Source organism: Macaca thibetana, chromosome 5 (assembly GCF_024542745.1).
Source record: "Macaca thibetana thibetana isolate TM-01 chromosome 5, ASM2454274v1, whole genome shotgun sequence".
Taxonomy (NCBI): Eukaryota; Metazoa; Chordata; class Mammalia; order Primates; family Cercopithecidae; genus Macaca; species Macaca thibetana.
Genome location: NC_065582.1, coordinates 181,170,886 through 181,197,114, shown reverse-complemented (window position 1 = coordinate 181,197,114; position 26,229 = coordinate 181,170,886). Strand labels below are relative to the sequence as shown.

The 26,229-nt window shown below is 58.5% G+C and overlaps 1 protein-coding gene across 1 annotated transcript in view; it reads right to left on the bottom strand.

Moving 5' to 3' along the window:
- SH3TC1 (SH3 domain and tetratricopeptide repeats 1) overlaps positions 1–25,307 on the bottom strand; it is a 48,609-nt gene extending 23,302 nt beyond the window's left edge. Inside the window, 9 exon segments of the mRNA XM_050792241.1 lie at positions 2,945–3,140; positions 4,158–4,234; positions 5,329–5,539; positions 6,241–6,387; positions 7,872–7,977; positions 9,620–9,747; positions 14,776–14,850; positions 19,215–19,414; positions 25,179–25,307. Coding sequence (XP_050648198.1) covers positions 2,945–3,140; positions 4,158–4,234; positions 5,329–5,539; positions 6,241–6,387; positions 7,872–7,977; positions 9,620–9,747; positions 14,776–14,850; positions 19,215–19,386 — 1,112 coding nt within the window. The 5' untranslated portion in view covers positions 19,387–19,414; positions 25,179–25,307.
- Between the last annotated feature and the right edge of the window lie 922 nt (positions 25,308–26,229).

The window sequence follows — 26,229 nt, the reverse complement described above, 5'->3', positions numbered from 1 at the left end:
ATCACACCACTGCACTCCAGCCTGGGCAACAGAGCAAGACTCCGTCTGGGGAAAAAAAAAAAAAAAAAAAAACAGATCCTGCCCTCAAGGGGTGCCTTGTCTGGCCAGGGTCAGATACCCAAAAGCAGGAAAGGCTGCAACAGATGCAAACAGGTAATGGTGTCCTAGGACAGTGAGCTCCTAGACAGCCTTCAAAGCCCAACCCCAAATGTCCCCTCCCTTATGAAGTCTCCTGTAACAGCTGCAGGCAGAACCAATCCAATCTCTCCACATTGTAAACTCCTACTGATTCTGTACAACCTCAATGCTCCCCAACATAAACTGAGGGCACTCTCATAAAGTCAGGGAGAAGAACTACAGGAAGAAACAGAGAGAGAGAGGGAGAGAGGGAGAGAGGGAGAGAGGGAAAGAGAAAGGAGGCAATTTTTGCTTATAGGACTAAATTACCAGTATAATATGAAACTTTGAAAAGCATCTTATTGAGATTTTAAAAAAACTTAGAGTAGCTTACAGCACATTCTACAAAATAACGGGCCTATATTCTTTAAAAACATCAAAGAAAGACTGAAAAGCTGTTTCATATTAAGAAGGCAAGACAGGACATCTGAATAGAACACGAGGTCTGAAATTTTCATTGTCTATAAAGGGCATCATTGTGACTACTGGCAAAATCTGAATAAGATCTGTAGATAATGGCATTGTATCAGTGTTAATTTCCTGATTTCGACAGTTGTACTGTGGTTACATAAGCAGATGTCCTGGTTTTAGGAACCACATACTGCGTTATTTAGGGGTAAAGGAACATCATGTTTACAACTGACTCTCAAAGGGTTTAGAAAAAAATAGAAGTGAAAGAGAGAAAGTAATAAAGCAAATATCATAACATGTTAACATTTGTGCAATCTGGGTGAGGGCATATGGGAATGTTGTACTCTTTTTGCAATTTTCTTCTAGGTCTGAAATTGTGTCAAAAATAAAGTTAACGAAAAAAAAGAAGAGCCACCAGGTTGTTCATTAAATAAAAGATGAAAATCTAGGGTCTGGATTAGGAAAGATATTCAGCAAACATTTGTTGAGTGGATGAGAGAAGTCAGAATTTCTCCATCCGGGAACAGGACCAATGGCACCTGGCCCTGTCATCCTTCTGGGTTAAAGGAAGGGAACAAACTAGCTCATTCCCCGACTCTTCTCTGACCCTTTTTAAGTTCAGTACATGCTGACTTCACACGGCCCCCAGTGACCTGTTGAGAAGTTGTGGTCTCCCTCGGAAATGGCAGGGATCAGCTAGACCAAGGATGCCCAGACAGTGTCCCGTGGAACACCAGCTCAGCCAAAAGCAAACAGGGGTGTGTGAGAAGAGGATTCTGGAGGTAAGTGTGGGAAAGGCATTTCAACAGGAAAAAGATGCCTTGTTTGTGCTGGGAATCCCTGGGATCACCCACAAGGGATGTGAACAAAGCTTTTCCCCACTGCTTAGGGCACGATGAAGTCTGTGATGGAGTAGTGGGTGAGAACATGCTTTGGGAACTGCTGGTGTAGCTCCTGCCATCAGAGCATGGCCTAGCCAGCTTTCAGCTGCTTCTGATGCACAGGTGCCAGAGGTACCAGAGCAGACGGACCCTTTCCATGAGGGGAACAAGTACATGGCTTGATGAGGCATGATAACAAATGGCCTCTGAGACCCAGTCTGAGAGGTGTTGGTCTGTCACAGCCCCAAACATGGAAAAGGACCACTGAAGACAAGCATCTCATTGGTGGGGCCAGGAGCAGGGTCATATGACCCAGAAAGTGGACTCTCCACGCACCCACGTTCTCTGTGCTCCTTGACCGAGGTCTGAAGAAGCTCAAGTCCAGGGAAACAGAATTCCATCAAAGGATGGGCACAGCTGACTCCTCTCCAAAGACCCCCTGCTGTTGCTCGCACTGGGCAGTGAGGACACAGAAGTGACCAGGGAATTCTTCTCTTGGAGTTCCCTGGCTGGGGGCAGGCAGGTCATGGGCGGCGTGGGAATCACATAGGAAGAGGCGTATGGCCAGAAAAGTGCCCCCACAGAGGAGCCACGGGGGCTGATGGGAGGCCCCAGGAGAACAGGGGGGTCAGGGAGAGCGGGCATCCCGGGCAGAAGGGCACACGTGTCACCCAGAGCCGTTTTAGAAGGCACGAGTTACTCTGTGCAGCTGCACTCTGGTGAGCTGATGGCGAGGGCCAGCCTGGCCATGGGGGCCCGCAAGGCTGGGCCCAGAAGCTTCCTGGGACTTTACAGAGGAGGGCGACGTGTGTACTGGATTACATTGTGTCCCTCAATTCACGTCTCTCGGAACCCCAGAAGGTAAGCTTTTCTGGAGAAAGGATCTTTGCAGGTGTAATTAGTTCAGCTAAGATGAGGTCAGACCGGAGTTGGAGGGGCACTAGGAGACGGGCACCCTCATAAGAAGAGAATACAGTAGACATCCAGAGGAAGACAGCCACATGGAGATGGTGGCAGAGTGCAGTGATGTGGCCACAAGCCAAGGAACGCCCGCGGCCACCAGGAGCTGGAAGAGGCGAGAAGAACCCTCCCCTAGAGACTCCAGAGAAAATGTGGCCCTTCTGGCCTTGCTTTTAGACTTTCGGCCTCCACAACTCTGAACGAGCACATTGCTGCTGCTTTAAGCGCCTGGTGTGCAGTGCCTTATCACGGCAGCCACGGGAAGATAATGCACATGGGCAGGTGGGCATTCGAGGGAACGCTCTCCCTGCAGCAGCCCAGAGGAAGGACACCGGGGAACCCTGGAGTCAGGCACTGGGGCTGAGGGGGCAGCAGCCTGAGGACAAGGGAAGAGACTAGGCATCGTCCACAGTGATTTCCACGCTTGTCACCTGGGAAGCCAGGTGGACGCAACAATGTCCCCTTCGGTGAGATGGGGGTGGGTTCAGGAAAGGGGCGGGGCTCCAGCCACTCACTCGGACACGAGGCCCTGCATGCTGATGAGGTCGCTCCGCACAAACCCCACCTGGCCCGAGGCTGCGTGTCGGCCCACGCACCAGGGCAGGCCGGGCACCTGCGCCCCAAGGATCTCGATGAGGTCGCCACCTTGGAAGGTCATCTCTTCGGGCCCCGAGCCCTGGAAGTCTGCCAAGGCCCAGGCCAGGCCCACAGCTACAGAAGAAAGCCACACGGTGAGTGCCAGGGAGACCAAATAGGGGCCTGAGCGGGCAGACAGGGCCGATGCCAGCCACCCTGGACCATGGGGAATTCATCTTTTGGCTGCTAGGAGGTTCGTAGTAAAGCTTGTCCTCCGCAATGAGACAGGGAATGTCTCCGTGGTCCTCAGAGGGGATGTTTTTATCCCTCTATTGAAGATGAGGAAAATGGAGGCTCAGAGATGTTGATAAATGAGCCTCGGCCATCAGCCTCCAAAACCAAGGCTCTTTCCTCCTCGGCCATCAGCCCCCAAAACCAAGGCTCTTTCCTTCTTTCCTTCTGCAGCCACAACCCCCAGCCCTGCCCACTCCCCACCCACTCCCCACCCCGCTCCTGCAAGGGGCGTTAGTCCCCTGACAGGTGCACAGGCCATCCAGACACCGGCAGCTTGGCACAGAGCAAAAAGCGCTGGATCTGGCATCCAAGCAGAAGGGCTGCTGGCAGTGCCAGCTTTTCACAAAGAGGACACAGCCACAGTCCGCTGTTAGTGCATGGGGCAAATTCTGCCAGTGCCAGCCCACCTCGACGCAGGGCCTTCCAGGCGCTTCATACAGTGACGGAAGGACAGAGTCTGAGACTGTTGGGTTGCACTGTCTGAGAAGTGACATTTGGGAGCTCTTCGGAGACAGTGGTCAGGGGCCTTGGTGCAGCTTCACTGAGCATCCTGTGAGGCTGCATCAGCCCCCAGAGTTCCTGAGTATCAGTTATAACCTCACAAGGTGGAGAAGACTCGGTTGGTACAAAAGTAATTGTGGTTTTTGCCATTGAAAGTAATAACAAAAATCACAATTACTTTTGCATTACCTAATAGCTTTCTCTCCCTCCCTCTCTCTCCCTCCCTCTCTCCCTCCCTCTCTCTCTCTCTCTCTCTCTCTCTGGCTCAGGGAGGGTTCAGGACAACTTCCAAAATGTTGGTGCTGCTCCCTGGCACACACCTTTCCCCGGGAAAGAGAGGCCCATGGAAACACTTACCCATCAGCGGGTTGTCGGACGTCACAGGGCCACCCATGGCGTCATCGATGGGGTCCTGGGGGACCCTAAGAGCCCACCTGGAACCAGAAGAGGGAGGTCTTTGCTGTGGGATTTCAGATTTGGGGCAGATACATCCTGTGCAGAGACTGGACAGGTCAGCCGCCCCCAGCAACCCAAGCAGGTCCCTCGCCTCCCCGGACACACACACGTGCACACACACACACACGCCTGCCCGGTTGTGTGGCCTTCGGGCCCCGTGTGTGTGGCACTGCTCCCAGGGAGCCCCATGTCCCTCAGCCTAGGGCCCTCATCCTGGAAACACCACCCCCCCTGTGAACCTGGAACCCTGCAGACCCCCAAAGCACCTGCCTCCCCAAGGTCCGCACGGAGAGGGGTGAGGGAGACCCCAGCCTGGGGCTCTGGAGGCCTGGATTCAAATCCTAGCGCTACTGTGACTTTGCCATATAACCTGGACAGATCACTCCTCTCTCGGCCTCAGTTCCTTCAGCCAGAAAAAAACGAAGCTGAACTAGATGACTGATAGTCCCTCTTTCCCAGAGGGCAGAACACGCTCAGTGTCCCCTGTTGGGATGCCACTGGCCAGAGGACATAGGGAGGATTCTTAGGAGAAGCTCCTCCTGGTCCTCAGTAATGAGAGAAGCCAAGCCACAGCCTGTCATTTGAGATACTGCAAATCAAGAGACTGAGGTTCTCTCTTTGCTTTGGCTACCAGGAAGCTCCAACCCAAGTTAATGCCCCTGCTTCAGCCAGTGAACAGGAGTCCGCATGTCACCTGTCTTCACATCCCCTGGCTCTACCCCTGGGTCCCCTGTGCCTTCTTACTCTGGGTACACATGTTTTATGTAACTTCCTCAAAAGCTTTTTGGATGAGCCTGGTGAGAGCTCATGCCACACCTCCTGTGCCATGGAACCCCAGGATAGCCCTGCCAGGTGGATGTCATTGGCCTATCATGCAGCTGGCAGGCCAGAGGCTCAGACAGGTGGCCAACTTGCCGAGGCCACACAGCTGGGAAGCAGCAGAACAAGTCCATGGCCAGGTGTGTCCGGGGCTCCCACCACTCCCTGTCCATCCCCTTGACCTCCAGATGACCCGGGTCTGGGAGTCTCGGTGAGGCCAACGGCTCTCAGAGCAGCAAAGGCCGGTACCTACTGATGAAACGGAATCAAAGGCTCCGGGGCGGCTGCCACTGCCACCTCCTCGGAGGACACGCTGGGGCTCGGTGGTGAAGAGTCTGCTTCCGGGGCCGCCTCTCCCTGGGGAGCCCCCGAAGCCTGCCTGAGGGCCTGGGGGCCATTTCCTGCATCCCGGGGACCCGTCATCACTCTCACATGGTGGTCAGGACACAGGACAAAGAAGGGCCCTTCAAAAGGATGGAGGCGGTCACTGAGGGTGGCTGGACTGGGCGCAGCTGTGGCCCTGCCCCCCACACCCCTGCCAGACAGACAACGAAGGCAGCACCCGCAGGAGTGGCTCCCCCAATATCTGCAGGCACAGAAACCCAAAGGGGCCCAGATGGGGAGGTGGGCCCGGGGCGAGGTCCCAGCTCAGCCTCCATGTGCTGTGTGAGGCTGGCTCAGCCTCAGACCTTCGCCCTGGGCCTCAGTTTCCCTGACTGTGCGATGCGGAGCCAAACGTGGGACCCCCAGGGCCCTTCTGCTGAGTGTGGACTGCCCCCGTGAGCCCAGCCACCACTGGCAGCCCTCTCCGGCTGTGGTTGGGTAAGAAAGACAGCCTCATGTCCCCGCCTCAGACTCGGGGCCGACCACGAGGCTAGTGCAGCAGCCACGCCAGGGACACGAGCTGGGGCTGGCACCAGACAGAACCTCTCTTCCGCTGTTTCCCAGGCACCTCTGTGTCCCTGGGGGCTGGCCAGGGTCTCTACCACTAAGTGACAGTGCCACACCAAGCACACCTCCCTGCCTGAAACATCCCTCGGCCTCCAGAGGCTCCGCAGCCCACAGCCCCAGGCATGCTCAGCACAGCGGGATCCAAGCTGTCACCCCACGGCCCGGGCGTGTCCCGCACAGCTAGACCTTGGCCATCACCCCATGCAACACTCACCTTCTTGGACGAGGAGGCTCTCGTGGGTCAGCCTCAAGGCGTTCTCATCCACATGGACTTGGATGGCCGTCTCCTCCTCCTCACTGGGCGAGAGCAGCCAGAAGGCCTGGTCCATAAGCAGGTTTGCCAGGCAGTGATGAGTGAAGCCTGTGGAGGCAAGGCCCGGTCACCTGAGGGCTCCGAAAGAGGGGCAGGGAGGCAGGGAAGCCTGCGTGGCCCCAGGTTAGCTGAGCCCTGCACTGACCAGGTCCAGGGAGACTTCCCCTGAGGTGCACACAGTGCTGGCTACACAGCCTGACCGTCCGGGCTGTGAGAGGTCAAGCCCAGCTCCAGCACCCACCAGCGGCAACCATGGTCAAGTTATGTGACCTCCCCACGCCTCCGTATCCCCCTCTGTGAGACAGAGACCATGTGGTCGGGGCCGTGCAGGCCGTGGGGGGTGCGGGCTAGCAGCAAGGTGAGTCTGAAACGCACATGCGCGAGCCCCACCCCGCGTTATGAGCTGATATCTGTTTCCATTTCTATCAGCTGAAGCCTTGTCTCTGGGATGCTGCGAGCTCCCCACTCCGGTCTGGGACAGTGAGCCTTCGTTCACCGCAGCTGAACTAGGAGGCTCGGTGCACGCTTAAGGCACAGGCAAGTGACGTGAGAATCCTTCCTCCACACTCAGCGTACAGTGGACTCTGAAAGACGGGGACGGGAAGCCTGCTGCCCTCTGGATGGACGCCCCCCTGCCCCGCCCGCAATGGCCACCACTGTGGATGGGCAGCCAAGGATGAGCCACTTCCTCCAAGAACCGGCCAAGGGGGATGAGCGTCAGCCCTGCTCACCGGTGCTCGGGGAATTGTGGCTACAATTCCTATTCCCTAACTTACTCGGCCCTGAAATCAAGGGTGGTACAGCAAGATCCCCAGGGAGGCTCCGTTAGAGCCTGGAATTCCTCCAAATGGAACAGGGAACATTTCAGGAAGAGCTCACGTGGGTCAGCTTTCAAATAACAGCTTTCCCGGTCAGCACTGAGGCCACTGGATGGCAGCTTCCCTCAAGTTGTGGTTGAGTGAAATTACAGAAGGCAGCATGTGAAGGCAACTAGAGGCACAGCCTAAATCATTCCTGCAACAAAGACCCACATCCGTCCACGACTCCGCCTACCCGGCATTTCTCCCTGAGCACCAGGTGCGCACACCAGTGTTGCTATCTCGCTGGTGAGGCCTTTGTGAACCTGCCTGTTCTAAAGCACGAATTTGTGGCTCACGCCTGTGATGCCAGCACTCTGGGAGGCCGAGGCGGGCAGATCACCTGAAGCCAGGAGTTTGAGATCAACTTGGTCAACATAGTGAAACCCCATCTCTACTAAAAATACAAAAATTTAGCTGGGCATGGTGGCTTGTGCCTATAATCCCAGTTACTCAGGAAGCTGAGGCAGGAGAATCGCTTGAACCCAGGGGGCAGGGGTTGCAGTGAGCTAAGATTGCACCACTGTACTCCAGCCTGAGTGACAGAGTGAGACTTCGTCTTAAAACAATAGATAAATAAATAAAGCACCAATCTGTAATCTAAGTGCATGGTGTGTGACCAGCACCTTCCAACAGGCGTCCCCATGACCAATTCTGGGAGGGTCACCTCTTTACCAAGAGCGTGGTAGGTGGAAAACTTCCAGATTTCTTCAAAAGTCTTAAACGTCACCACGATCCGGTCCTGGTCACTGTGGATCGACAGCAGCCTGGCTGATAATTCCTTAAGAGAAAGAAATAGGAATTCGAGAGGGTCCCAGGAGCTCTGGGGCATCTGTCAGGAGGATAAGTCCACATGACAGAAACATCTCACAGACGTGGCCCCAGCGGGGCACAACACACCCAGGGCAGATTCCTTCACATTCCAAGTCAGCTCCTCCCCTGCTCTCAAGCCAGCCATGGCTCCCCAGAGCCTGTGGGGAGCAGCTCCTGCCCTTCCCAGAGCTCATGTGGCCCCCATGCCCTGGCCCCTCACCCTCTACGCCTCCGCCTCAGCACTCCACCTGCCTTATCCCCCACACACCAGTGACCGCCTGTTCTCCCCACCTAAGCTGGTTCCTGTTCGGCTGTGCTCCCAGCCCCACCTGCAGCATCAGCTCTGATTTCCATCTCCCCAGCCAGCATCCCCTCTCCTCTGATTTCTACTCATCAGTGTTGATAGGCACAAGAAAAATAACAGCAGCTAACACAGCTCTTCCAACTCGGGAAGTGTGTGTCACGGGGTACTATTAGAATCTCCATTTGAGAGACAAAAAATAAGGCCCTGTTTCTTTCTTTTCTATTCTTTTCTTTTTTTTTAGAGATGAGGTCCCACTCTGCCACCCAGGCTGGAGTGCAGTGGCACAATCACAGTTCATTGCAGCCTCAACCTCCTGGGCTCAGGTAATCCACCCATTTTACCCTCCCACAGGTGTGTACCATCACACCTGGCTAACTTTTTTATGTTTTGTAGAGACAAGGTCTCCCTATGTTGCTGAAGCTGGTCTTGAACTCCTGGGCTCAAGTGATCCTCCTTCCTCATTCACCCAAAGTGCTGGGATTATAGGTGTGAGCCACCATGTCCCGCTGAAGGCCCCATTTCTTATCCAAGGTCTGACCTCTGTAAGTGGCTCAGCTGAGATTCAAACCCAGAGCCAGCACACTGACTCAGTGCACCTGTGCCCGACATCACGCACCACAGCCCCACGTGTCGAGCAGGTACTATGTGTCCAGCACCCTGCAGGTGCTTGGTGTGAGTTAATCACATAACCCTCAAGTCAGCTCCTAGGGACGTAATTCTAAGCATCCCCAGTGTGTGGCTGAGGAAGCAGGGTTCATAGAGGCTAACAGGCACCGGCCAAGGCCAGGCTGGTTCAACCCCAGTCAGTGGTGGTAATGTCCAGCCCAGCTCCCAAGCCCCTGGCCCTCAGCCATGGGGAGGTCTGCCAGGCCCAGACACACCCTGTGCCAGCCTCCCCAGAACGCTGGTGTGTGCAGAGGCCCGCAGGATGCTGGCTTTGTCGCCAGGAAAAAAATAATAAGACTAACTTCACACTTGTCCTTAACTCCCCATCAAAGAGACTTTGACAGTCCTTGCGAGTGGAGGACAGGTGGAGAAAGCGACAGCCCGAGGTCCCCTGTGCTGGGGCTGTGGGAGAGCAGAGGGGACGATCACAGTGTCCCCCACGAAGCAAGTGGGAGAAACAACCCTTCGCCATCCCCTGGGCATCACAGCCTCCCCTCCCTCCGAGGCCACCACTCTCCCGAGTGGCTCTTGCTCTCTGAGGCCTGTGTCCTCTGTCCCCGGTCTCAGACACTGCACCTCAGTCCCTCCCTGCCCCCGACTCCAGCTCCCATCCCTGCCCAGGCCCCAGAAGGCTACTCACCCCGAGCACGCGGGCCATCTCCCGGCTGTCATTCTCCAGCAGGCGGAGCTGGCCCCGGAGGGTCTGCTGTAGGCCGGGGTCCTGTAGCCCGCTCTTCCTCCGCACAGCCAGCAGCTGCAGGGTCAGGTCTGGAGGGGCAGATGGAGAGTGGGCAGCTGGTCTAGCCTGGGCTGGGAGGTCTGTGGGACACTGTACTCCCCCTGCCAGCCTCCAACCCACACACCTGACCCCGAAGGCCTGGGCAGTGGGCTCCTGGGGAGCCCAGGCCCTGGGTTTAGATCTCAACCTTGCCCCACCCCTAAAAAGGCCTTGGACCGCTGCTTAGCTCCCAGCCTGTTTCCTTCGGGATGAGTGCCTGTCCTATGGAGTGCTGGAGACAAGTGGACTCACGTCCCCTGCAGGCCAGGCCGGCACAGCAACCACTGCACACAGATGGTCTCTCCTCCCTGTCACCGTGACCTCCAACCCTTCCCCTCAGCGCCCTGCCCCTAGAGGGTTGCTGCATCGGAACCTGCGGGCACAGGACCTGGACAGCTGCATTTAGCAAGCCCCTCTTCCACCCCCATGGTGACTGTAAGGTGGGGAGTCTGGGACCATGGGGCACCCACCTCCAGCACACACCCCACAAGCACCTTGGAAACCTCAGTTCCGCCTCCCTAAGCCAGCTCCTCTCCACTTCCTCCCTGTCTCTCAGAGGGCAGAGGCCCCCACCCCTGTTCAGATCAATAACACCTCCCACTCACACACCACATCAGCCACCAGCAACCCCGTGGGCTCCACCCCCCACCCCACCCCTGCCCCCATCCTGGTTCCGAGCCTCGGCGGGTCTGACCTGGGCAGCTGTTCACACCTGGCCCTCCCTCCTGTCTGTGCCCTGATCTGTGCAGAGCCACTGGGACCCCATGACGGCACGGTCCGACCCATCACCCCTGCTCTGGGCCGTCCCTGTGGCACCGTCCAGGGGAACCTTCCGCAGGGGTGGGCGTGGGCTCTGTCTGCTGGGTCCCATTCGGGGGCCACCTGCCACGGGGGCCGCAGGGCTCCTGAGATCTACCCCCCTCCTCAATGTCTGAGGTTGGCAATTTCCCACTAGAATCCAAGCTCCCGGGGCTGTGACCCCGTCTGCCCTGTGCACTATCCCTCCCAGTGCCTGGAAACACAGAGGAAAAAGGCTTCCCCATCCTCCAGGTCAAGACTCCACCCCAGATCTCTAGGCAGTGTCATTCCAGGGAATTCCATTCCATTCCCTCTACAGAGCCAAAGGGAGAAGTGGGGGAGACGGGGAAGAGAATGAGTAGTAGAACGGGAGAAGGAGAGCAGGGAGAGGGGAGAAACGGGGACGGGGAGAGGGAAGGAGAAGGGAGAAAACGGGGGCGGGGGTGGAGAGGGACAGAGAGGGGAGAAACTGGGTGGGGGAGAGGGAGGGAGAGGAGAGAAGCCAGGAGGGGGAAAGGGAGGGAGGGGGAGAAAATGGGAGGGGGAGAAGGAGGAAGGGGGAGAAAATGGGGAGGGGGAGAAGGAGGGAGAAGGGAGAAAATGGGAGGGTGGGGAGAGGGAGGGAGAGGGAAGAAAACGGGATGGGGAGAGGGAGGGATTGAGGAGAAACCAGAGGGGGAGAGGGAGGGAGAAGGGAGAAAAGTAGAGGAAAGAGGGAGAAGGGAGAAAAGTGGGGGAAAGAGGGAGAAGGGAGAAAACGGGTGGGGGGAGAGGGAGTGAGAGGGGAGAAACCAGGAGGGGGAAGAAAATCGGAGGGGGAGAGGGAGGGAGAGGGGAGAAACCAGGAGGGGGAAGAAAATGGGAGGGGGAAAGGGAGGGAGGGGGGAGAAAATGGGAGGGGGAGAAGGAGGGAGAAGGGAGAAAATGGGAGGGGGGGGGAGAGGGAGGGAGAGGGAAGAAAACGGGATGGGGAGAGGGAGGGATTGAGGAGAAACTAGAGGGGGGAGAGGGAGGGAGAAGGGAGAAAAGTAGGGGAAAGAGGGAGAAGGGAGGAAACGGGTGGGGGGAGAGGGAGGGAGAGGGGAGAAACCAGGAGGGGGAAGAAAATGGGAGGCGGAGAGGGAGGGAGGGGAGAGAAACCAGGAGGGAGAGAGGAGAGGGAGGGAGAGGGGAGAAAATGGGAGGGAGAGAGGGAGGGAAAGCTGGAGAGAAACCAGGAGGGAGAGAGGGAGGGAGAGGGGAGAAAATGGGAGGGAGACAGGGAGGAGGGGAGAGAAACCAGGAGGGAGAGAAGGAGGGAGAGAGGGAGGGAGAGGGGAGAAAATGGGAGGGGGAGAGGGAGGGAAAGCTGGAGAGAAACCAGGAGGGAGAGAGGGAGGGAGAGGGGAGAAAATGGGAGGGGGAGAGGGAGGGAGGGAGAGAAACCAGGAGGGAGAGAGGGAGGGAAGGGGAGAAAATGGGAGGGGGGAGGGAGGGAGGGAGAGCTGGAGAGAAACCAGGAGGGAGAGAGGGAGGGAGAGGGGAGAAAATGGGAGGGGGAGAGGGAGGGGAGGGAGGGGAGAAAATGGGAGGGAGAGAGGGAGGGAGAGGGGAGAAAATGGGAGGGGGAGGAAGGGAAAGCTGGAGAGAAACCAGGAGGGAGAGAGGGAGGGAGAGGGGAGAAAATGGGAGGGGGAGAGGGGAGGGAGAGGGAGAGAAACCAGGAGGGAGAGAGGGAGGGAGAGGGGAGAAAATGGGAGGGGGGAGAGGGAGGGAAAGCTGGAGAGAAACCAGGAGGGAGAGAGGGAGGGAGAGGGAGAGAAAATGGGAGGGGGAGAGGGAGGGAAAGCTGGAGAGAAACCAGGAGGGAGGGAGGAGGAAGGGGAGGGAGGGGAGAAAATGGGAGGGGAGGGAGGGAGAGCTGGAGAGAAACCAAGAGGGAGAGAGGGAGGGAGAGGGGAGAAAATGGGAGGGGAGAGGGAGGGAGGGGAGAGAAACCAGGAGGGAGAGAGGGAGGGAGAGGGGAGAAAATGGGAGGGGAGAGGGAGGAAAGCTGGAGAGAAACCAGGAGGGAGAGAGGGAGGGGAGGGGGAGAAAATGGGAGGGGGAGAGGGAGGGAGAGCTGGAGAGAAACCAGGAGGGAGAGAGGGAGGGAGAGGGGAGAAAATGGGAGGGGGGGAGGGAGGGAGAGGGGAGAAAATGGGAGGGGAGAGAGGGAGGGAGAGGGGAGAAAATGGGAGGGGAGAAGGAGGGAAAGCTGGAGAGAAACCAGGAGGGAGGGAGAGAGGGAGGGAGAGGGGGAAAAAAATGGGAGGGGGAGAGGGAGGGGAGGGGGGAGAGGGAGGGAGAGGGGAGAAAATGGGAGGGAGAGAGGGAGGGGAGAGGGAGAAAATGGGAGGGGAGAAGGAGGGAAAGCTGGAGAGAAACCAGGAGGGAGAGAGGGAGGAGAGCTGGAGAGAAACCAGGAGGGGAGAGGGAGGGAGAGCTGGAGAGAAACCAGGAGGGGAGAGGGAGGAGAGCTGGAGAGAAACCAGGAGGGGAGAGGGAGGGAGAGCTGGAGAGAAACCAGGAGGGAGGAGGAGAGGGAGGGAGGGAGAGGGGAGAAAATGGGAGGGGAGAAGGAGGGAAAGCTGGAGAGAAACCAGGAGGGAGAGAGGGAGGAGAGCTGGAGAGAAACCAGGAGGGAGAGAGGGAGGGAGAGCTGGAGAGAAACCAGGAGGGAGAGAGGGAGGGAGAGGGGAGAAAATGGGAGGGGGAGAGGGAGGGAGAGCTGGAGAGAAACCAGGAGGGAGAGAGGGAGGGAGAGGGGAGAAAATGGGGAGGGGGAGAGGGAGGGAGAGCTGGAGAGAAACCAGGAGGGGAGAGGGAGGGAGAGAGGGGAGAAAATGGGAGGGGGGGAGAGGGAGGGAGGGAGAGGGAGAAAATGGGAGGGGAGAGGGAGGGCGAGGGGAGAAAATGGGAGGGGAGAGGGAGGGAGAGGGGAGAAAATGGGAGGGGAGAGGGAGGAGAGCTGGAGAGACAGATGGAAATGAGACAGAGGCAGAGACGGATTCTCACACCTTTGAATAACCCTGAAGCACCTGCCTGAGAGTTTTCCGCTAAGGGGCCCTTGAGCAAACACCCTCACCCGCTGTGGGGGAAGGGCCAATCTGGACACCTCTGGAATCTGGAATCCACTCCTCCAACAGGAGACACCAGCCCATCATTCCACAATGGTTCCTGCGCTGTGATGGCCTGAAGTTCCTGCTCCCATAAGAGGGTGGGCATTGCATTATCCCTTTTTTGTTGTTGTTGTTTTTTAGAACAGAGTCTCGCTCTGTCGCCCAGGCTGGAGTGCAATGGCGCAATCTCGGCTCACTGCAACCTCTGCCTCCTGGGTTCAAGTGATTCTCCTGCCTCAGCCTCCAAGTAGCTGGGATTACAGGCGTGTGCCAGCTAATTTTTGTATTTTTAGTAGAGATGGGGTTTCTCCATATGGGCCAGGCTGATCTTGAACTCCTGACCTCAAGTGATCCACCTGCCTCAGCCTCCCAAAGTGCTGGGATTACAGGCATGAGCCACCGCACCCGGCCTGCATTTTCAAATTCTAAATAACCTGTCCTATTGCCTAACGCATCCTGGTCATCCCAAGTGGCCACCAGCAGTGCTGACCACACAAAAGGAAAGTCAGAGGACAGTCGGGCATCACAGCAAAGGCGAAAAGCCAACATGGATGCTGGGGTCTCCATTCCTCCCCAGCTGGGGGTCAGGGGGTCTCCAGGGTAAGCGGCTTTTTAACACCTCCACAGCCCACAACTTCCTGGGCCCCCTCTGTGGGCTCTGCTCCCCAGCCCGGGGCTGCCTCCCTCCGCCCGTGCCCTGCGGAGATCCCATCCCTGGGAAGCCTGTGCCTGGATGCCTCACGCCACCACGCAGAGGGCACTTTCACCTACTTCTTACCACATGGCACCTGCGAAGCCCCTCCCCACGGTGTCACCCACAGAGCCCCCAGGACCCACGTCCCCTCTTTGTTCAGACGCATACAGGGATGCTTAAGGGAGCCCCCAGGGGCTATGTCCCCCTCTGGGTGCAGGACCTGGGCATCCGCATTTAACAAGCCCCTCTTTCTATTCCTACGTGATTTTAAGGCGGGAAGTCTGAGGCCACACGTTGAGAAGCCCTGGGTTAGACTCTTGGATGCCCAGGGAGCGCCACAGCCCAGATTTGAACCTGAAGCCCTGCGTGGGGCGCAGGATGTTTACCTGTGGGATAAGCCCCCATCTGCCAGGGAGGGGTCCCAGCGGCAGGCCCAGCCACACGGGTGGGAGAAGCCTCGTCTGCAACACAGCAGGTTCCCAGGATTAGGGGAGACCAAGCAAATGCCTGGCTGCCCTGAAGGCACCAAACGCTCCAGGTCTTTCTGCAACAAAAGAGGTGAGTTCTGTCCCGCACAAGCCGCCTTTCCCACAGCTGCCTTCCTCCAGTCTCCCCAGAGCCCAGCAAGGAGGGAAACTGCCTGCATTTCCCAGTGTGCTGGGACAAGCTGCCCCACACTCAGAAGATTAAGACCACACGACTGGTAGGACCCCGCTGCTCTGAACTTCCAATGCGCCTCACAGAGCCAAAGTGAGGGTGTGGACAGGGCCCTGTTCCTCCCAGGGGCTCTGGGGAGAATCCACTCCTGGCCCTCAAGAGGCCGCACATGTCCCTCGGCTTGTGGCCGCCACTGCTATTCCGCTTTGTCACTGCATCTCTTTTTCTGCCTCTCCCTCCTGCCTTCCTCCTCTACAGGCCCTGTGATTCCATGGAGGGCCCATCGGAGCATCCGGGATCCTCCCTCCATCTCGAGATCCTTGCCTTTGATGACATCTGCAAAGTCCTTTCCGCTGGATGAGGTAATGCAGGCACAGGTCCTGGGCATAAGGACGTGGGCATTTTTGGGGGACTTTATCTTGCCGCCCACAGATGGGCTCAGCCTCACAGCTTGTGCAGGTGGGAGCCGGGACATGGTCCCCTACTGGCTGCTCGGTTCCCTGCTGGGGGTCACCCCTCTGGCCATTGGTCCTGCAGAGTTTGCATCTTGGCCTGGGCACTTCATCTTTGTCCTGTGCAGTTTCTCTATCCAGGCCTTAGGATCCAGGGGGATCTGATTAGGAAAACCTGCAACTGCAGCAGCAGAGTCGTGAACTTCTGTGTGGCCAGTCTTCACAGCCTCCTGGACGTCTCGCTCCGAGCCCTGGGCGTAGCTCAGCCACAGTGGCCTTGGGCCTTGCATCACCCAAGTGATAGTGTTCACTTCACACCAGCATTTGCTGACCGCCTGCGGTGGTGTGCGCTTGCCCTGTGTGGCCAGAGCCCATTCTTAGGCCTCACTTACTCTGCAGCCCCAGCCCAAGCCCAGAGCTAGGCATGCAGTGAGGACTCAGAAATGTCTCAAACGGGCCGGGCGCAGTGGCTCACGCCTGTAATCCCAGCACTTTGGGAGGCTGAGGCAGGTGGATCACGAGGTCAGGAGTTCGAGACCAGCCTGGCCAACATGGTAAACCCCGTCTCTACTAAAAATAGAAAAATTAGCCAGGTAGGGTGGCGCATGCCTGTAGTCCCAGTTACTCGGGAGGCAGAGGCAGGAGAATTGCTTGAACCCGGGAGGCGGAGGTTGTAGTGAGTCGAGATCGCAACATTGTGCTCTAGCCTAGGCGACAGAGCGAGACGCCGTCTCAAAAACAAAAAAGAAATGTCTCAAATGGAAAGAAGCGTGTGTTGCTCAGATCTCAGCTCCGTTGGTTGATGCACCTGACAGCTGTAACCGAAACATACCCCGTGGATGCCCCCGTGGGCTAAAAAGAACGTGTGCTCAGACTTTCGTACTAAAGAATCCAGCAGCAGCCAGCCTGGAGATTCACTCCCTGTGTGAAGAAGATCTGAGCCCCTGGCTCATCGCACGGAATGTAGGCTGTGCAGATCCTGCCCCTTTGTTTGGAAGGGTTGGATGAGGCTTGCCAGCTGGAGTATGGTAGAGGGAGGGTGCTAAGGGAAAATGCTGTATCAACTGCGTGCTTTTTTACAGGGGGCCTGTCCAGCCCGCCACTGCTGAGCCACCCTGTATGGAAGTCCTCTCAATCAACCCTATGTCATGGTCGCTGGCTCTGGGTGTCCTCTTTAGCCTCTTGAACAAGGTGCCGTCCCTATTGAAGTTGATAGGTGTCCAGCCCAACAGCTTCTAAACATCATCCTCCAGTTCAGAAGCCAGGGCTCCCTGGAGACCCAGCCGATCCCAGGGCTGTGGCAGGGAAAGTGCAGAATGAGCCCGGAACATCTCATGTCCCAGAGAGTGAGGACGCACCCACTGAGTGAAGTAGACACATGGAAAACCCAAATCTAGGGTGATCTGAATGACAAAATAGGTAATGATGTATACAGTCCGGAGACTCGATTAAAGATGTGTGAGCCTACGCTGAATTAAATCAGTGGATACCTGGGGAGCGGAACAGCTCTTCCTTACAGTTGAAAACTGATTGCTGAATGGAGAAGGCTTGCCTCATTAGACAGTCACCGCCTGGCAGCCTCTGTCGCGAGGACTATTTCAGCCAGGCCAGCCCATGATGAGACAGTAGAGCTTCACGAGTTTGACAAGGAACAGGATATTCACGCAGTTTCAGGGTGTCGTCCCCCCAGTTACCTACTAACTGCAGAGGGGAGAAAAATAACCGTGCAGTGGGGAGAACTGGCAGCCGCCCCTTCCCCAAGGGACCAAAATTAGCATCACCAGCCAGAGACTAATGGACATCGTCTGCACGGAAGAAACATTGCTTCTGTGGGATTCCTGCCCAAATCTCTAATGTGATCGTGAAGAAATATTAGCTGCACTAGAATCGAGGGACATTCTACAAAGATCCAAACTGTATCTTCAAAACAGCAGCCTCCAGATTAAAAGTACCTCAGAGAGGTCACGTCAGAATACAAAGTGTGACCCAGGAATATATATACACATTTTTTTTTTTGCTATAAAGGATATCATTGGGATAAATGGCAAGATCTGAATGAGGCCTGTAGATGAGGTGATGGTGTTATTAAAACCAGGAAATTAACACTGAAATAATTACAATGTGGTTATGTAAGAGAACGTCCTGGTTTTAGGAAATATGGACACCTTTTAGGATGAAGGGGCATCGTGTCTGCCATTTACTCCCAAAAGGATCAGAAGAAAATCACACACACACACACACACACACACACACACACACAGACACACACACGAGTACACACACAAAGTAAAAGTCATAAAATGTGAACATTCAAGGAATCTGGTTGTGGGCAAATGGAATTATCTGCACTATTTCTTGCCACCTTTGATGTCTGTCTGAAATTGCCCAGAGAAGACGAGGAGGTGAAGGAGCTGAGGAGCCCCACCCTAAGCCAGCTTTCCCTCGGCCCACCCAGCCTCCTAAGCAGGGAGAGTCTCCTCAGCTCCCCTGCGCTGGGCCCACAGAGATTCGCTCCAGGCAGAGGCGATGCCACAGTGCTTTGCTGAGCCTCTGGAGGAAGAAATACCCAGCCACTCAGGGCAAAGGCTTCCAACGCCAGCCACTCCCATTCCCAGAGGCTCCCAGCTCCTCCCTGGGCCCCGCGGCTCTGTGGGAGGCTGGCCAGGGCCCTCCTGCTCTGTGCACTCATGGCCCTGGGCACGGCCCAGCCCCTTCCTTTCTGTGAGGCCTGCCCTGGAGGGAACGTGATCCCGTGGCCTGGTGGGCTCCCCAGGCCCAGGCCCCGCCCCAAACCTCTGAGCCGCCCTTCCTGGCCGGGCAGGCTGGTGCCTGCAGACCACTTCCCCTTTGTGATTCAGGGCAGGAGGCCATCGACCCCTTCCCATCTCCGCCCTCATGCGGAAGGGCAGGATTGCAGGTATAAAACTCTCCCACACCCGGCTGTGAGCCACCACGGCATCTGAGGTTTTCACGCCACTGTCCAAACACATCGTTTGTTCATCAATCCCTTGAACAGTGACGGAGCACCTACCATGTGCTAAGCCCTGGAGTCCCGAGACAGGGACGTGGGCAGCTAAGAGGAGACCAGGCTGAGGCTGGACACTGGGAGGAGGCGGCCCAGGGCGGGGTCACAGCCACAGCTGTCTCCGGCCAGGGAGAGGCTTGCAGGCCTTGGTGTCCCCTGCCTCTCCCCTCCTCCCCTTCAGGATCTCAGGATGAGGGTAAGATGGGATCCTGGAGATCACCTAGGCCACCCTTCAGGTTTCCCAGGGATTCAGGAGACTGGGCACGCGTCCTGGCCCAGCCCCTGACTGCAGGGTGGCCTGGCCCGGCCCTTCCCTCTCTGCACCTTGGGTGCCTCCTGGGGAATGAGGATGCCTCGTCCTGAGGACCCTCAGGGGTTCCAAGGCCAAACCCATCGGACTGTTTCTGGAATGGTCTCTGAACATGTGGGTTCGAATGCCCCTGTCTCGTTCTTTGCTTCGTTATCACTGACCTGTCCCTGGAAAACCACGAGCTGGGCTCTGGCCTCTCAAGTGACTCAGCGGGCACAGTGGCTCCAGTAAACACACGCGGGGGAAGGAAACGAGAAGTGATGGAGAACAGACCCCAACCCCAGCCCCAGCCCTTACCCCAGGAGGCCTGGAGGCGGACAGCGCGGTGAAGGACGGATGGACAGGGCAGGTGGGGTGGACAAGTGGGTGGGATGGACTCACCGCCTCTCCCCGGTGCCTTGGCCTCCTCAGGCCCCGCTTCCTCCCAGCTCACAGAGGGCCTCGTGGTCATCGTCCAGACGTGGTCCCGGCTGCTGCCCCCTCCTGAGGGTCCCACGGGACCCCTCCCCATGGGGGTCGGCTCCTCAGTGATCACAGCAGGGAGGTTCTCCATGACCCGCGGCGGCCTCACATGCCTGGCCCTGTGGACAGAGTGGGTGTGGTCAGGAGAGGCGGCCCCCGCCAGAACCAGCACAGAGGCTGTGTCCAAGGCTGGGGTCCAGAGGAGAGAACGCCAGCGTTACTGAGCGCCTGCACCTTTCAGACCCAGCGGGCCCCTCACCGCAGCAGGTGACCGTGCGCAGTGTTGTGGTGGGTGTGATCCCGCACCGCTGCTGTGCCTCCCTCCCCATCTCGGGTGTGCTGTGCTCCCTTCCTCCACGGGGCCTCCTTTCACTGGTTTTCTGCCTGGAGGCCCCTTCCCCATCGAGGCAGAGCCCCTGGGTGTCTTGGGCCCCTCCTCAGGGGCCAGTCACTGCCTCTTTGCTAGGCCGTCCTGCCTGACATACTGTGCTCCCGGGACAGTGCTCCGTTGCCTGCCTGAAGACACAGAAGGACACAGAGTCCCCCTTCCGGCGTCACATGCAGGCGCAGGGCCCGTGGGGACGGCGGCCGGGGCCAGGGCTGAGGCACACAGAGGACAAATCCCAGCCGTGTCCTCCTCAGCTCCGGCCTCAGGCAGAGAGGTTGACAAGCGGGGAGGACGGCAAGCGCAGTGTCAGGACCCTGCTGTCCCTACAGGGAGGGCTTGGTCATGGGGGGCCTCACTGTTCCCTGATTGTGAGTGGAGGAAGGTCCACCCTGCCCCACTAGAATGCCATGGCCAGGGCGGTTTTCAAGTCCAGAGCCTCGGGGAGCGATGGGGACGCAGAAGAAGGAAAAGGGGTTCCGTCCGTGCCTGACGTGTGGTGAGAAGGTTTTCCCTGCTGCTATCTAACGCAGGCTCCGCTGCTCCTCCTTGGTGAAATGTGAGGTGGGAAAGAAATAAGCCAGCGTCCCCTGCAGCTCCTGCCTCCCATCTCCCTGCCTCACAAGACATTCTGAGCAAACACTGGGACAGACTTTCCTATGTGTGGACTCGTCCCCTTGCTCTTGGCTTGAAGCCCCCCCAGTGGCCAGCAAACATCCCCTCTGCAGGCAGGGCATGGAGAACTGGGGCAGCGATGCCACTGACGTCTGTCTGGGGGCAAAAGTGCAAGTCTGGCCTCCTGCTGTCCCGTCACCACTTTTGTGGTGGATGCTGAGGGACCAGGCACCCAGGGCTTGCCAGGGCCTCTGTCCAGGCCTCAGAGCCCTGATGGGCCCGCCAAGCTGGGGCCTGCCAGCGGCCAGGACAACCCCCAGAGCCTCCTGTCCTTGCCCCATCTCCCACTTCCACCCTGGTCTCTGGGCAGGGAATGTGGCAGGGGACTGGGAGGCAAACCGGGCAGCTGTTGGGGGTACGTGGGGTCTGCAGTCAGGGACACAGGACGCGGCTGTGAAGGGAAGGCAGGAGGCCCTGGACATCCAGCACCCAGGAAAGGCAGAGAGGCACCCCTGGGGGCTTCAAGCCAGGAGCAGGGGGTCGAGTGCACACGTAGGAAAGTCTGTCCCAGCGTCTGCTCAGAATGTCTCGCAGGGGCGGGGAAATCAGAAGCAGGAGCCGCGGGAGTGCTGGGCTTATTTCTTCCCCACCTCAATTTTTCACCAAACAGGGGCAGCTGAGCCTGCATCAGACAGCAGCACGGAAAATCTCACCATACATCAAGCACAGACAGAGCCCGGCTTCCTTCCCCAGCACCCCCAGCCCTCCTCCAAGGCTCTGAGCCTGAAAACCCAGAGGTGGTCAAGACTGACCTCAGGACTCCCAGGACAGTGGGTGTCAACTGGCACACCTCCCATTGCCAGACGCCTTGGCCCAGCAATCCCAAGGAAGGCCTACATCCCCAGTACACAGATGGGGAAACCAAGGCTCTGAGGGGTCAGGCAATTCTGCCTGTGTGCACTTGCACACACACACACACGTGCACACACACACACGCACGCACACACGCACGCACACACACGCACGCACACACACACGTACGCACACACACACGCGCACACACACACACGCGCACACACACGTGCACCCGCACACCCGGCAGACCAAAGCAGAAGCGCACACTGCAGCTGCCATCCCTGCTGCCTCTTCCCCGCCCGTGAGCACCTCCTCCATCCCCGCACTGCTCTTGGCTCGGGCCACCACTGCGGTGACAGCTCCCTTCACAGAGGCTCCCCAAGAGGCCGCTCCCCTGTAACATTTAGTACAGAACGAGGAAACCCTCATGGGGGGGCGAGTCGGCTGCAGGCAGGGACAAGTGGGTGTCATGTAAGCCCAGCCATCACCCCTGCCCCCATGGCTGTGGCTGTCACCCTGAGAACCGGCCTCCCAGGCCCCAGCTCACCGTACACTTTGGGCTCCATCAGCAGAGCAGGGGCAGGAGGAGCCCACCGTCTAAAGTCTTTGGTTTCAACAACCACCACGCACCCCTGTGCTGTGCCAGCTCTGAGCCGGCCAGTGGGAACACAGAGGGAGGAAGACCCAGACCTGCTAAGTTGAGAATTTAGACAGAATAGCGATGGTTCCGTGAGGCAGGTTCTATGAGGCATAGAGACGGTCCCCTAGCCCTGGCCGGGGAGGGAATCTCACAGTCAGGGAAGGCTCCCTGGGGGACTTCAGACCGCAGGGCCTCAGCCAGACCAGCCCCGGGCCAGCAAGGCTTGCAGAGGTGACAGCTCCTGGCTGTGAAGTGGCCCCGGCACACCCCCTCCCACCTGCACACTTACTCCAACTATAACCTGATTGGTCAGTTTGTGGCCAAATCCTTGCCACCCCCCAACCACCTCTGGGGGCCGGGAATGGTGAATCAGGAGACATCTGACGCCAAGAGGCGCCCAAGAGACCTTCAGGGAAACTGCTCGCCCAGGAGTGGGAGCAGGGTGCAGCCCGTAAGACGCTTTCCAAAGGAGGAAGCGTGCGTGGAACTGCGGACACGGAACATGGCCTCACTGATCAAATGCCTTGTGCAGCCTGGGGCCTTCGCCCTCCCTGTTCCCATGTCCTGGGACCCTGGTCACGCCTGGAGAGCTCTGGGCACCTTCGGGGACAGCGCGGGACGCTCCGGCTGCCCTTGCCCAGCCTCAGACTTCGCTTTCTCCTCCTTGCTTTGCAGGACTGCGGTCCTGGTACCTGTGGCTGCCTGTGCCCACCACCTGGCCCGGGGTCTGTGGCAGCACCAGGAAGCCGCTGCCTGCGAGGCCAGGCTGTCTTCCCATCTCATCTCCGGAAGCACATGGAGGGGTCTCGACAAAGCGCTGGGGTCCACTCCCTGGCATGCGAGCTTCCTGGTTTAGGGGGTCTTTTGCTCCCAATGCCTGACCTCGGGGTCCTCGTCCTCCCATCTCTGCCTCTTTGTCCCTCAGGAGCCAGGTCTCATGTCCCTGTAAGCAGAGCAGGAGTCCCAGCAGCCTTTCTGCATCCATTGGCTGATGCCCGGGACACCTGCCTGCCTCCCAGCCCACCTCCCCCTGGGTTAGGAACGGGCCTGTTCGAAATGGCATCCAGGGCTTCTATGGGCCTGGCACAGAGCCGGTGCTCAGAGACGGTCTCCTGAGAAAAGGAGGGCTCCCCAGGCTCAGGGAATTTCCCACCTGCTGTTACAACCCTAAGCGTGGGGTTCCTGTGCAGAGCCTGGCGATGAGGAAGTGAGTTCCGTCTCCGCAGCGTCCCCTCCCTCAGCCCTGCAGGCCCAGCCACCACTGCACAAGCAGAGGCCCCAACCACGGGTAGGTGTTGATGCTCCCAGGGGCCAGCTCACTGAGCTGGGGGACCACGAAGCAGCCTGCAGGACTCTCTCCTTCCTGCCTTTATCCTGTTTGTTCAGTTTATCATCAGGACAAACCCTTGGAGGGCCCTGGATGGGTCAGAACAGGCCCCAGCCCCAGGCCAGCCTCCAGCTCCAGGGGAAGGGGCGGAGTTTGGCTCCAGAACATGGAGACGTGGGGCCAAACCCTGGTTTCTGGGAGACCTCTCCATGCCTCAATTTACTGAGCCAGAAAATGAGAATGAGCACGCACACCGCACAAGTGGGTCGAGTGGGTAAAAGGGACAGTGCTCCTGGTCCACAGTCAGAGTTTGGTGAGTGTGGGTTGGAAGAAGGAGGGAGAGGGCCCGGGCCGGCCCTGAATAGGTTTGGGAAGCTTTGGCCAAGCTTTCGCCAGGCTGTTACTGAACAAATGCTTCTAGGGTCATTGAGACCTCACCTATGCCACCAAGCACCTCTGGAGTGTTGACTTGTCACCTCGCATCCTGGGGTGACACTGTCCTTTCAAAATTCATGCCCACAGGAACCTCAGAATGGGGCCTTATTTGGAAATGGTCTGTGCAGATGAAGTGACCTTCACTTAAGATGAGGGTGTTCCAGATGAGGATGGCCTTAAATCCAGTGCCTGGTGTCCTTGTGAGTAAAAGAGAAGACACGGAGGCACACAGAGGAACCGGAGAGGAGGCCACGTGACCACCAGGGTGGAGAGTGGACTGATGCAATCACAGCCAAGGAGCGCCCGGAGCCACAGGGAGCGGGAAGAGGCAGGGAGGAGCTGCCCCAGGAGCCTTCTGAGGGACACCTTGAGTTCGGAATTCCGACCTCCAGAGCTGCGAGAGAACATGACCAAGAGGGCTCCGTCATGCGCTCTGGCAGCACGGGAAACCGGCGCACCTGGGGACTCCCGGGCCCTGCCGTCCTCTTCTGTGTTGTGCGGCCATCCTCACTCGTGTTGCTGGAAGAGTGAGTGATGTCTCCGTGCATAAAACGCTGGCCCAGTGCCCGACACGGGACACAGTTGTCATTGCTGTCACAACGGTGTTGACAGTCACATAATTATGGCTGTCCGGGGTGCTCACAGCATCCTTGGCTCACCTGGAGGAGGGAGGCACCACCGTGCCCCTTTCACAAAGGAGCCATCAGCTGCGGTGACTCCGCCTGCCCAAGGTCACACAGCCAAGCAGCACAGGTGGGGTTGAACCCAGGCGGTCTGAGCCCAGCCCCTGCGTACCCATCCTAAACCTAACCCTGACTTGGGCCCAGCCGTGCCTCCAGCCACAAGCTCAGCCACAGCCCCGCTGCCTGGCACTGGGAGGCCACACCCTGAGTGGCCGGCCCACATATAGGCTGCCCCCGGCCCTGGCACTGGCTGACGCCACTAACTCCCCGCTGTGTCACTTTGCTATTCATCTCATTTGAGCCTCATCAACGGCAAAAGGTTGGAAACTCCCGCTTCACAGACAGGGCAGGGCTCCCGGGGCTCCTGGGGAATCACGCACAGGCCCACAGGGGGACTCAGTGGTGTACACACACGGGACCACACGCCCCGGCACACCTGCGGTTGAAGGCTGGGCCCAGGCCCTCCCTGGAATTTTCAGGCTGGAGCCCCTGGTCCAGTGGCTGGTCCATTTGGTTGTTGGAAAAGAGACCAAGGTGGCAGCGTCAAAGTGGCTGGTTACAGCCACCGCGGTGCCGGGTGAGGCTTAGAGGCGCTGGGCTCGCCCTGGTGGGTCTGGCAGTGTGGCCCGAGCTAACCGGGGGCTGGGGTCACAGCCCGGCTGTGGGCGGCCCCTGCCTGCTCCGTCCAGCTGGAGACAGCCCTGTGGGGGTCTGCCCGTAATCACTGTGGATTGGCACTGCCAGCACCTGTGAGCTCTGAGTGGGGTCTGCTGAGGGTGCCGCCGACCTCCCCGAGGCCCCCAGCTCGCAGTTTCGCTCCACTCCCATCCGAAACAGCTCAGAAAAGTCCTCAAGAAAGTGTAAAGATCCAACCGTGGCAAGACCCGCAGACAGCAGCCTGCTCGGCCAGTCCGCACCCCACCTGCCCCGGAGTCCCCCGTACCTGAGGCGTGCTCCTCGGGGGCAGCTCCCAGGCCCACAGGACCGTGGCACGCAGGCACCAGGTGGCCGCTCCTGGCCCAGCGCTGGCTGGCCCCACAGGGCTGTCTCCAGCTGGACGGAGCAGGCAGGGGCCGCCCACAGCCGGGCTGACTGCACAGCGGCCTCCGCCCCCTGCTTCCTGCCCTACTTCCTCCCTGCGCCTGAGGGCCGGTGACGGAGAGGCAGGCCCAGCGCGGCTGCACAGACACCGCAGCCGGTTGATCATTAGCTCTTTCCTGGACCGGCTCCAGGCCCTGTCCTGCCTGCCCGCTGCCCAGCCCCCAGGTTCTGTAGTAGAGGCCGGGGCACCCAGTCCCCCGCCTAGGCTGGGATTGGGGAAGTCCACCAGCCACCGGCCCTCCAGCCCTGCCAGCCTCAGCTCTGCTCTCTGTTCCTCTTCCACTTACTGCACACACACACACACGCATGCCTGCACACACACATGCATGCACACACACACGCATGTGTATGCAGACACACAAACACACATGTGCATGGGCACAGAGACTCACGAGCACAAGTGTGTGCACACAGACAGGCACACGTATGCACACACACGCTCACATGCAGTTCCTTCCGTCTCCGCCCAGGTGCTGCCCGGGCCACTGGCTCCATTAATGGGAACACTTAGGGGAAGAGATGGGCCCCCCTCCACCTCACCGCCAGCTCTCCTTGTAAACCTGGCCTGTCCCAACGGGCCTACCTCTTTACCTCCCCCCACTGGCTCCAGGCCTGAGCCAGGTTTGAGAGCAGGAACCTCCCTGGCCAGGCGGACCCAAGGCCAAAGCACAGAATCTCACCCCTGCCCGCTGAGGAAGCCTGGCCTGGGCTCACGTCAGCTCAGACAAGAGGCAGAACTGAACTCTGTTGGCCCCGCCTGTCTGCCTGCTCTGATGCCCTTGCCAACACAGGAGTATGAGCACCCATGTGGTGGATGTGGGCTGCTGACTCCGGCCCAGCTCTAGGAAATGGGAATGGGAGGGATCCCTCCATCCTGTGCTGTGGTAGGTTGG